General features: G+C 45.1%; 1 protein-coding gene across 1 annotated transcript in view; it reads right to left on the bottom strand.

Moving 5' to 3' along the window:
* Positions 1-331: 331 nt before the first annotated feature.
* LOC147894808 (dynein regulatory complex subunit 7-like) overlaps positions 332-12,781 on the bottom strand; it is a 589,338-nt gene continuing 576,888 nt past the window's right edge. The window contains 1 exon segment of the mRNA XM_087385174.1: positions 332-413. Coding sequence (XP_087241300.1) covers positions 341-413 — 73 coding nt within the window. The 3' untranslated portion in view covers positions 332-340.

Raw genomic sequence — 12,781 nt, 5'->3', positions numbered from 1 at the left:
GTCTCCTTTTTATCTCCAAATAGTGTTGAATCACAATGTATTGGTCAAGTGTGACATTTAGGGATTATAGTTTTGCCCTTATAATGTAGTCTGTATTGAAATTTTTTTGTATACCCCCTTTCTTCATTCCATTATGGATCAAAGTCGTCTAAAGACTTTGAAAATACATAAAATCTAAATGATAGTTTTATGTCCAGTAAAGAACAAAGGAACAAAGTTTTGTGAGTCACTTTGTAACATCCTTTTCATTCGATGTAGCATTGACACCATGAGCTAGTGAGAGAAAGGAACAGGGAACATAAATTGAGTTTTATTCACACAATTTAAGGAAAAACCAGTCTTAATTGGAGCTTCCTCTATATAAGCGTGCAAGTCGTGGATCATTTTGTAACTTCTTTTCCATTTCCATGTACCTATGAACATATGTAGAGGAATTCTTAACAACAATTGCAATATTGTGAAATATGTACAATTTATGTTATGAAACAAATTGAAATTCTTTTGCCACACACACACACACACATTTTTTGGGTAAAATTTTTAATGCTTTATATCACACAATAGCTTCCCCGAATGGGGAGCTCAAGAGTACATCAACAGAAGATCTCACTATATGACAAGTATACATTGTAGTCTATGTAATGAGTTTACAGACAATCAAAGAAAGATTGTTGCAAAGAGCATCGGAAAAAAGGGAAAGTGGAAAAAGTATGATCACCAAAGACTCTATGATTTCTATCCTTCCATAGAGTCCATAGTGCTCACATGAAGAACAACTCAAACCCCTATTTACGTGGGTGAATCCCAAGAGGCCATAAATGCTTCCCAAAGATAGCATGAAGAAATCTAGTTCTCAAACGTTGCCGAAGGAGACCAAGAAATCACTGGTGTGTGGACAATGCCAAAGGAGATGAGGCAGAGATTCCTGTGGAGCCAAACCTTTGTGATAGACAGTCGGAGCAATATGTCTTCGTGCCAAGAGCTGCCCAGATGAAAGAGAGAGAGAGTATGCAAGGAGATCAAGCTTGGGCTGCTATGATGCGCTATTTACTTTACAAATCACCACCTCTGCTTTTGGTTATTAGCAGCCAACTCGGTGGGATTTTCTTTTAGGTTTTATTGATGGCAGGATTAAAGGTTGTCCTTTGGTCTCCAAAATCTTATTTGATTGGAAGCATATCTTGTCTCACTTGGAATGACATGGCCGTGACTCTTTGCAGGGCAATTCTTTAAGGGTTGAAAGTATACATTGGTCAAAGGTCTTTGACCCTCCGTTGGCTTTGTAGGAACCTATACATTTCTACTTCATTAGTTTTAGAGAGATCCGCTCTGTGACTGATGTGATTCATGATGATGGGACCATGATATCTTTTCCTTTGGCAACCAGACAATATGGTTTAGGCATGCACTATCACCCTCTATGGCAAAATATTACTCAAATGCTTCAGCCTTTTCTGCCAGTGCCAGCACTTGAGCTTGAGGATAGGCTTGAAAATTGGACTTTTCATTCCCCAGGTTCATTAGCCCATCTCTTGAGGCTATTCCACATTACGGTACCTTCCTTGTATAAAGTTTTTCTGCCCTCACCTTGGGTTTTAGATAAGGCAAATTAACTTTGGCACATGAATTGCCTGGCAAAGTGGTGGCGGAAGAGATTGCGACAGATTTTGGAGTTTCAAACAGTTTTTTTGTGGCGGGTCTCTCTCTCTCTCTCACACACACACACACACACACACACACACACACACACTTTTTGGTGAAATCTTTGATTGATTATATTACATGAGTAGCAACCTCAAAAAAAGGTGCTACAATTACATCAATTGAAAATTTTAGTATATGCCAAAAAGACCTCATGATCTATGCAGCGGGTCTACAAGCAATCAAAGAAAGATTGCTGCAGAGAACGCCTAAAAAAGCCAAACAGAGAAAAAGTAGGATCACCATAGACTTTACAATTCCTATATGTCCATAAAGTCCATAGTATCCATTAGCGAACCCAAATGAAGAAAAGATGAAACTCCGGTCTGGAAGGATGAAACCCAAATAGCCAGAAGAACTTCCCAAATGGAACAGATGGGAATCTCGCTCGCAGGTGCTGTTGAAGCAGATCAAAAAACTCACAAGAGCACGGACAATGCCAAAACTAGTGAGGCACAGTCTCCGAAGAAGCAGAACATCTATGGCAAAGTGCATGAGCAATGTGTCGATGGAAACACTCCCAAAAAAACTCGCCAAAAGAAAACCTGTTGTTGAAGCGGTACTTTATAGGCCCAAAGTTGCTGTAATCTTTTCCTCCACCACTTGGCTGGGCGATGCATTCGCCAAACAGAATCACCTCTCTTTGAAACCCAAGGTTGAGGCAAAAGGATTTTATACAATGCAGGTACAGCAATCTGAGATAGCCTCAAAAGACGAGAAGAGGACCCTGGAGAAGTCAAAGTCCAATCTTCCAGTCGGCGGTCCTGGAGTTCCAAAGGAGGAATCGGAACAAAGGGCGAAAGCATAGAAGTAATTTGTCGTCACAAAGGACGATAATGAGAGCCCAATCCATATGTAGTGGCTGCTAGAGAAAAGGGGAGCACAGTACCAGCATCATCTATAACATCAGCAACTGAGGTGATGCCTTTAAACGAGACAAAGTAGGAACGTCGATGTTCTTGTAAAGCCAAGGGAGGCTGAAAGACTTTCGACCAGTGAATGCTTTCAGCTCTCAAAGAATTCCCAAGCAAAGATTGCCGTCCATTCCATTCCAGATGAGAAAGAACATGCTTCCAGTCAAGAAGCAAGCGGGAGACAAAAGGGCATCCAGGCAAAGTGCCATTAGTGCAGCCGAAAAAGAAATCCTAGTGATCGAGTTGCCAATGACTAAACGCAGAAATACTGATATGAGTGACCAGAGTCCTAATCATAAGAGCCCAAGGCTGATCACCCTCATCAAAGATTACATCTCTGGAGATAATGACCTTTCGGTTGATGGGATCATGCAATACAACTTTCGGTTAATGGGATCATGCAACTTGTATTCTTTGTTGTCTTCACTGTAACCAACCATGATGCGTTTGTGTGACTTCGCATCCAAGTATCTGTGATGGTCGTCATGTATGTGGGTGGGCATACGCTATGCAACCAAATATGCGAAGATGCCCAATGCGTGGCTTGTGTCCAATGAATGCTTCATAAGGTGCCATACCCTGAATTGGTTTGATCGGAAGCCGATTAAGCAAGTAGCTTGTAGTGGCTATTGCTTCTGCCCAATACTATGGAACGTAAGGTTTCAGGTAATGCGATGATGTGAAACCCTATGTGAGTGCTAGGACTGAGTAGGAATTATTTAGGGATTTTTCCTCATGGTTTCGATTGGATGCTTTGGAGTTCTCTCCGCTATGGATGATCTAATCTACTTTGAGCTAGAACTAGACCAACTGTCGAGTGATGAAAGAGTAGCAAATAATTCCTTTTCTTTATTCGTTTTAGGTCCTGGGTCAGATGCATCGATGTAAAGCCTGATGTGCATGTAGGAAGTGGATTTGTCGACGAGGCTCAAAAGTGTGTGATACTTGCACGGAAATGTGCACATGATGTGATGAGTGCGTAGAGCACAAAAACGAGCGATTTTTCTTTTTGGATCACCCTCAAATTCTTTCTGGATTAAGAGATACGGCTTGATCTAGGTAGAGGGGCAAAAGGGTGTAAATGTGCTCAATGATGATGTGGCAGGGTGAGTCCCATGTAGTGATGATGTGGAAACTGTGTTTAGCAAGGGGTGTGCCTCTGGAGCCCTGTGTTGAGATGGCAGGTGTGGTCACATGTAGTGTGTGCACAGTGTGCCTGGTAGGAGGTCAGTGTGCTTGCAGGGGTCAGTGCTGAGGCGGACACTGCTGAGGTGGTAGTGCTGAGGCAGATAGTCCATGTGTCAATAATGATGTGGTACTTTGACTTGGTCAATGATGACGTGGTACTTTGACTTGGTCAACGGATGACGTAGCGCTTGGATTGCATGACTGGTGACGTGGCCTCGACTTGGGATGCTAACGTGGCATCGTCGATGGTGACATGGCAGTTGTACGTGTGTTAGCTGACATGGCAAGATAGGGTGCCACATGTCACTAGGCTAGCCAAGCCTTGTGGTGTGGATGACTTTTATACTGAGATCATGCAGGACCAGCTATGTCCAGTCACTTAGTGAGGGGATGACATGGTCACAAGGATGACACAAGTCAAGGGATGACATGGTCACAAGGATGACACAAGTCATGGAGATGACGTGGTCACAAGGATGACACAAGTCATGGCGATGACATGGTCGCAGGATGACACAAGTCATGGAGAGGACATGGTCACCAAGATAGCATAGTCACATGGAGACATAGTCATCAGGAGGACATATCACCCAAGCACATGGTCATGCATCAAGGGTCTTCATGTCGCGCAGTCACGCTCTGCCAACCTCTACAGACCTGACTCATTGGTGGCATAGATGTTCATCTGGTGGTGCCTTGTCAGATATAGGGTGACTGTAGGCGGTGCACATGGAGTAGTTACAACACACCGACTCGATGCAAGCTGGCCATTGCAAGAGACATGAAGAGACTCAGCGGCGGGATGGCTAAGGATGAGGGGACAGCCAATAGGAGGGAGGGAGGGGATTTCCCATCCGAAAGGCGAGGGTGAAGATGGGAGATGAGGGGGATGGGGCTTCATTGAGCATTGTACGGGGATTGAGAGTGAGAAGGAGAGAGGCTAGAGCTACGAGCTCGCCTATTGTATTGTTATGGTGCATTGCTACTGTGGATGAGTGATCTTTGATCTTTGTTTCGAAGAGACTAGTGTATGAGGATCCCTTCATTCTATGATACGCACTTGCGCGCATTATGCTCTTGTCTACCGCTTTCTCCATTATCTGCTATTAGCGTTGTTCCTTCTTATCTCCTTTCTGGGTTTGTTCTTCCTGTTCTAGCACTCAACACTCCGTAGAAGCTTTGACTAGTGTTGTGTCATAGGTTCACGCATCACGCAGTGTAGTGCAGTTGAGGTAGAGTTGTGTCATACGTCTACACATCACCAACTTCACACTTCTCACATCAGTGGCCTTAGGTCTCCGGTAACACCTCTGGAAGTGAGCGGACCTCCCCCTCTAACAGTTTGTGGCGATCACGGTGGGACAGTGCTGGTGTTGAGTAGCTAGAGTGAAGTGGTATTTGAGGGTCCTAGAGGGGAGAGTTCTTATGCCGAGTAGTTCTGATATCCTTGAAGAAGCTAGTGAGAGAACTAGGAGATACTTGAGGAGAGTGGAGAGTGTTAAGCCAGGCAATCTCCAATTCTAGAGGACAGGATAATCAAAGGTCATACTGGCGCAAAGGTTCGATCACTTACAGGTAAAAACACCACAGGTGACTCTCCGTCAGGACACAAATCAACAATCAAAACCCGGACAAAATTCCACAACCAAAGCCCTGTCAAAGAGCCCCGGATCGGAGGCAAATTCCACAAACAAAGCCCTGTCAAAGAGCCCCGGATCGGAGGCCAAAAAAAGGGCCCTTTCTGGCCGACCAGATCTGGCCGACCAGATTGACCTGGTCGGTCCATATCTGACCAGGTCGGTCAGATCTGGGCCAACCAGCTGGCCGACCAGACTGGTTGACCGACTGGCCCCTCCCTATTTAAAGGGGGGGGGGCCTAGGTACTCTTCACCACTTGAAGCTCCAGAGGTACCTGCACACCCTGAGCCTCTTCTGCCCCCTGGCTGCCTCCGCTGCTGCCTCCACTTCTGCCTCCTGGCTGCCTCCTCTACTGCCTCCATTTCTGCCTCCTGGCTGCCTCCTCTGCTGCCTCCTCTTCTGCCCTCCTTTCTGCTCCAGATCTGCCCTCTTTTCTGCTCTAGATCCGCCCTCCTTTTCTGCTTCAGATCTGCCCCATTTCTGCTCCAGATCTGCCCCCAACTTCTGCTCCAGATCTGCTCCATTTCTGCTCCAGAGATCTGCCCCCAACTTCTGCTCCAGATTATGTTCTTTCTATTCCAAATCTGCAGCAACTTCTGCATCAGTTTGCTGTCTCAGATTTGGTTCAGTTCCAACTTGTGGAGCTAGTGCAGAAGTCCACTACAATTGTCTTCTCTGGAGGATTGATGTTTGCTTCCTCCAGAGCTTCTCTCTCATATCTTCTCCTGTACTGAGTTCCGTTTGTGATATATATTTCTTCTTCAGCCATTATTAGTCTTCAGTATTGTTTTATTTGTCTCCAAGTACTTTCTTTATATGGTATCAGAGCCAGGTGTGCCAATCGACACCTGAGCCTTGATCTGGAAAGCTTGGAAGATAAATCATCACCTGAAGATGTCTTCTCCCTCTTCCCCGAAGCGATCTCAGCCTGAATCGACCTCTATTCAACCACCACCTTCGTCATATGTCGAGAGAGAGTCTGCAAGGATTGAAGGTGATGAATACCTCTCCAAACTCTTTAAAGAATTTGCTGAATTCCAGAAATGGAAGGAACTTGAAGCGGGTACCCGCACACCTCGTACCTCTACCTCTCCACGGTTCTCTCCGATACGTCAACAAGGACCTCTATTCAACTCAGAAGAAGCTGAGCAACATCTCAAGTTCGGTGCCGACGAAGAACAAGTATGCCCTGACGAAAGAGGACAGGCCGGCATGAGAACATTGGGTTATTCGACAGTGCCTATCCCACAAGAATCAGTGCAAGGTATGTTGCCCTATTCCCTTAGTGCAACTCCATCTGTTATGCAAGGCATAGGAACGAGTAATCACGAGGACATAGATCCATACATGCATGTGAACACGCGCAGACGAGAAAGGAGAAATGCGTCTGACAATGAGTTTGCTTTCGGTTCACATTCTTCCCTCCCTCCCCTCTCATATCTTCCGCTGCCATCTTTCCTCCAGTGGCTTCTCATCCTCCTCCTTCTCCCATGCCACTGGATTCCTATAGCTTATTTTCCTCTATCTCTCCCGCTGCCTCTTTTTCACCTCTCATGTCATATCCCGCCTCTCATATTCATCCCTCCCCCTCACGACCTTTTCCAAATTCTTTTATTCCTCCGGTGATGCCGCCTCTCCCTTCTTCTCACTCCGCTCCTATTCTAAATTCTCTTATGCCTCCACCGGTTGCTTCTCCCTATCATTCTCTTTCTTCCCCTCACCCTGTCTCTGCAACAGCCAAACATGCTTTCACTGATATGACTCGTTTTAACGGGTCTAATTATACTACATGGTCAAATCTCATGCGCCATGTGCTTGATTCTCAAGACCTATGGGAACTCATTCAAGGTACTGAATCGCCACCTGATCCTCATGTTTATTCTCCTCAGGTAGTTCGCTCATGGCGACATCGTAATGCCATTGCCATTGTGGAAATCATGCAAGGTCTTTTACCTGAATTTCACTCTCAATTACAGCATTTTGATCTTGCCTCTGAGCGATGGGCACATCTCACTGACCGCTATGCAGCTCGAGATTGTACTCGTCGCATCGATCTTGACCATGATCTCCAATAATTCTAGATCCTTGCTGACGATGATCTCAAGGTTAAATTAGCAGATTACCGGCGGTTAATTGCTGAATTTGCCACAACTGGTCCTCCCAAATCCGAGGATGACCAAGTTACTTTCTTTTTAAACAAACTTCCGCCCAAGTATTTCAGTTTTATGCAACAAATCATTTTTCAACCTTCTCTTCCTACTTTTTATGAGTTCGAATGTCAACTTTTGCATTATGCTCGTCTTTACTCTCAGGTCCACCAAAAACATAGCATTTCTGCTTCCGAGGGGGCTCTTCTCTCCGGGATTCAAAAAGATCAACCCAGCTCCGGGAAGCCCTCTCCTACTTCTAACTCCAATAACTCCTCTAGTAGTAAACCCGCCTGGCACACCCTTCCCAAAAAGAATAGGTTTTGTCAGCATTGCCAGAGAGTTGGGCATATTGATGATGAATGTCGCTCCAAAGCCAAAGGCATTCTTCCTCAGCCCCCTACCACGACTCCTCAACCACCCCGTTGGACTCCACAGCCCCCTACCACGACTCAGCCACCTCGTTGGCGTCCTAGGAGTGGTCCTCCTCCTCCGAACACTGGTCTTTGGAGACCCCAGGGCCATGTCACTAATCATTTCACTCCATCTCCTCCTTTTATAACTCCTGACTGACTGGTCCACTGGAGATTCTCTAGACTTCACTTCTCAAGCCTTGATCCATATCACCGAGCTTGACTCCTCCCCTTCCTTATCTGGGTCAGCTTTTCATACTCCTCCATGTGGCTCTAAATCTTCTTGGATTGTGGATAGTGGAGCCACTCATCATATGACTCCTCATCATGATCTCTTCATTTCTCGCCAACCGGCAACAGGGGGAGTCCGTTGTGGCAATAACTCTGTTGCTACTATTCATGGTGTTGGTTCAATAACTTTTGATATTGACAAAGGCCCCAATCTTGCTCAATTGGATCAAGTGTTCTATGTTCCCCAATTAGGGGTCAATCTTCTTTCTGTTCATCAACTTTGCCTTCTTGGCGGCACAGTGCTATTTACAAAGATGCATGTTGACATCATCGATGAGACCTCGGGACTCCTTCTAGCTCGAGGCGACGCCCAACCTAATGGTCTGTACTTCATAACACAATTTCTCGCGACTCCCTCCAATACCGGTTCTGAGTTTCATCGTCTTTATGGTATTGCTACCCTGAAAGATCCAACTGACATTATCGTCTGGGACATTTGTCCTATGACTCTTTATATGAAATGTCTCGGGATCATCTAGTTGATGGCCTACCTAAATTATCACGAGCCAAAGATATTTGTCGTCCCTGCCAATTAGGCAAACAAAGCCGAACTCCTTTTTCTTCTCATAGATCCATTTGGATGGCAACTTCTATTATAGAGGCCTTTCCCAAGCAAGCAAGCAAGCAAGATGTCCTCTGTCGACATGGTGAATTACTGACTCACTAACCTTCGTAACAGTGTCACCAAGTTTCCTCCGAACTGTCACCAAGATTTGGATCCAGTGAGATATTGCAAGAAGGTGATTACAAAAGAGGTCACAAGAGAAGAATACTACTTGAAACTCTTGGAGAGAGTTTTTTAAAAGGTCACATGCAAAGAAATAAGCAAACAGGTGAAGTAAAAGCATAGAAAATAATTGAAGTAAAAAGTCAAGGCCACAAATAAACACGTGTAAAAATAAGTGAAGTTAGAGATCAAGTCACAAAGAAAGACAATATTGTGTATATATATATACAAATATAGAAAGAAAGAAAGAAAGAAAGAAAGAAAGAAAGAAAGAAAGAAAGAAAGAAAGAGAGAGAGAGAGAGAGAGAGAGAGAGAGAGAGAGAGAGAAAGAAAGAAAGAAATATTTAAAAAAAATATTTTATCTTCTTAATTGTGGATGATTACTCTCGATATCAATGGGTGTTTTTCATGAAAGAGAAATCTGACACTTTTTCTTTCTTTGCTACTTGGGCTCGATTGGTTATGAACCAAACGGGAAAGTCTATTGGGATTGCTCGTAGTGATAATGGTGGTGAATTTATTTCTCATGAATTCACTCAATTCCTTCACGAGCATGGTATCCAATGCCATCTTACATCTCCAAATTTGCCTTCCCAAAATGCTCGTGTCGAACGTAGACAACGCACAGTCATGAACATGGCCCGTTCCATGCTGTTTGCAGCCGAGTTGCCTGAACGTCTCTAGCCAGAAGCTGTGAATACTTCTGTCTATATCCTTAATCGCTGCCCTACTCAGCCCATCCCGAACATGACGCCTTTTGAGGCCTTCTATGGCTACCGACCTTCTATTTCTCATATTCGCATCTTTGGATGCCGCGCGTACACTCATACTCCCAATGATACTCGCGGTAAACTCGAACCTCGTGCTGAACTTTTTCTTCTAGTTGGCTACTCAGCAGAAGCCAAAGCTTATCGATTATTTGATCCTCGCACAAACAAAGTTTTGGTTCGCCGAGATGTGGTCTTCGATGAAAGAGATGTTCTAAAAAATTCATCTTTTCTCTCTACTGATGACGTATCTCCTCCTGTTCCCTCCGACAATTCTCCACCTGAAATTTCTTCCTCTCCTCCCGAAACCTCTCTCTCACCACCCATTGCTTCTCCTCACGACTCGCTGCCACGCTGGTATCGCCAAACTATGAAGGATTCCGGGATTATTCCCGTAGAACTTCCTCCTTCCGGTCCTCGCCGCTCTACTCGAACAACTTCTTCCACTACCACCGCTTCCATTTTTACCACAGCCTATATCATACATTCTGAACCTGCCACTTGGTAGGAAGCAGTTCAAAATCCTGCGTGGCATCGTGCCATGGAACAGGAGCTTGAGAGTATTAATCGCAATCAGACCTGGATTTTGGTCAATCGACCCACTCACAAAAAGGTCATAGGAACAAAGTGGATCTTCCGAACAAAACTCAAAGCCGATGGCACACTAGACAAGTACAAAGCTCGCTTAGTAGTGCAAGGATCTCGCCAAAAACATGGTATCGATTATGAGGAAACCTTTGCCCCTACTGCTTGATTAACTTCCTTTCGTCTTCTTCTCGCCCTAGCTGCTCATCACCGCTGGTCTATTTATCAGATGGATGTCAAGAGTTCCTTTCTCAATGGCTACCTTGATGAAGAAGTCTATGTGACTCCCCCACTTGGTTTTTCTCCTCCTGGCCATGAAAATAAGGTATTTCGTCTCTGCAAAGCTCTTTATGGGCTTAAACAAGCACCTCGATCATGGTTCCACAAGATAGACACCTTCCTCAAAACTAATGGTTTTCATTCCACTCCTTTTGATCCAAATTTATATATCCATCAATCGTCAGAGGGAGTCTGCTTTATCTTACTCTACGTAGATGATCTTTTGCTTTTAGGCTCTACTCCCACTACACTTCAATTCATTAAAACTCAACTAAGCACCACTTTTGAAATGACTGATCTCGGTCTTCTCTCCTATTTCTTAGGCATGGAAGTTGTTTCTGGTGGTATTTTTGTCTCTCAACAGAAATATGCTCTTCAACTCCTTGATCAGATCATTCCCCATGAGCCTAAGCTCGCTGCCACTCCCTTAGATCCCACAGTCAAGCTCTTAAAAGACTTGGAGTCTCCTCCCTTTGATGAACATCTCTATCGTCAGGTTGTTGGCAAACTCCTCTGGCTCCTTCACACTCGTCCGGATCTTGCTTACTCAGTTTCCATTCTCAGTCAGTATTTTAATGACCCCAAGCTCACTCATTGGCATGCATGTATTCATATCTTGCGGTTCATACGTGGTACTTACTCTTATGGTTTACATTTCAGACCAGGACTAACACTACAAGGATACATTGATTCCGATTGGGCTGGCGACCCGGACAATCGTCGTTCTCATGGCGGCTATATTTTCTCGTTTGGCTCGGCACCTGTTTCTTGGTCTAGCCGTAAACAAGAAACTGTTGCTGGCTCTTCTACTGAGGCTGAATACCGGGCCTTGTATGATTGTACCACAGAGGCCATATATCTTCGACAATTTTTGGCAGAGCTATACTTTCCTTGTACTGAACCAACGATCCTCTACGTCGACAACAAAAGTGCCATCGCTCTCGCCGGCAATCCCATTTTTTCCAACCGCACCAAACATGTCGGTGTTCACTTTCATTTTACTCGCGAGCAAGTGGAATTAGGTACTATTGGATTGATCTATGTTCCAGCTGCCGATAATCATGCTGATATTCTTACCAAGCCGGTTAATCACCCTACTCTTGAGCATCTCAGCCCACGGTTGGGGATTGGTATACCGCCTCCTTCTTCTTAGCAGTTTTTGTATACTTAAGGAAGTGAACAAATCCCCTGCGAGGGCACTCCTTCAAGTACTACTTTTTTGTACCATCATCTGGGCATTTGGTGAAGATGAAAACCTACTTTGTAGGCATCTTCATCTAAATGAAAACCCCTTTATTTTATATTATTTATTTTAAAAAAAAAAAGGCTGATGAAGAAGATAGATCACTCATGGAACACCTCTTTGCTTCTCCCGTCTACATTGGACATTGAGAGGGGGTGTTAAGCCAGGCAATCTCCAATTCTAGAGGACAGGATAATCAAAGGTCATACTGGCGCAAAGGTTCGATCACTTACAGGTAAAAACACCACAGGTGACTCTCCGTCAGGACACAAATCAACAATCAAAACCCGGACAAAATTCCACAACCAAAGCCCTGTCAAAGAGCCCCGGATCGGAGGCCAAAAAAAGGGCCCTTTCTGGCCGACCAGATTGACCTGGTCGGTCCATATCTGACCAGGTCGGTTAGATCTGGGCCAACCAGCTGGCCGACCAGACTGGTTGACCGACTGGCCCCTCCCTATTTAAAGGGGGGGGGCCTAGGTACTCTTCACCACTTGAAGCTCCAGAGGTACCTGCACACCCTGAGCCTCTTCTGCCCCCTGGCTGCCTTTGCTGCTGCCTCGACTTCTGCCTCCTGGCTGCCTCCTCTGCTGCCTCCATTTCTGCCTCCTGACTGCCTCCTCTTCTGCCCTCCTTTCTGCTCCAGATCTGCCCTCCTTTCTGCTCCAGATCCGCCCTCCTTTTCTGCTTCAGATCTGCCCCATTTCTGCTCCAGATCTGCCCCCAACTTCTGCTCCATTTCTGCTCCAGATCTGCCCCCAACTTCTGCTCCAGATTATGTTCTTTCTATTCCAAATCTGCAGCAACTTCTGCATCAGTTTGCTGTCTCAGATTTGGTTCAGTTCCAACTTGTGGAGCTAGTGCAGAAGTCCACTATAGTTGTCTTC

The sequence above is a fragment of the Dipteris shenzhenensis genome, chromosome 14 (assembly GCF_047967505.1).
Source record: "Dipteris shenzhenensis isolate YYH24624 ecotype China chromosome 14, Dip_SZ_1.0, whole genome shotgun sequence".
In the NCBI taxonomy this organism is placed as follows: Eukaryota; Viridiplantae; Streptophyta; class Polypodiopsida; order Gleicheniales; family Dipteridaceae; genus Dipteris; species Dipteris shenzhenensis.
The sequence above is the reverse complement of the archived record's forward strand: the minus strand, read 5'-3'. Positions and strand labels throughout refer to the sequence as shown.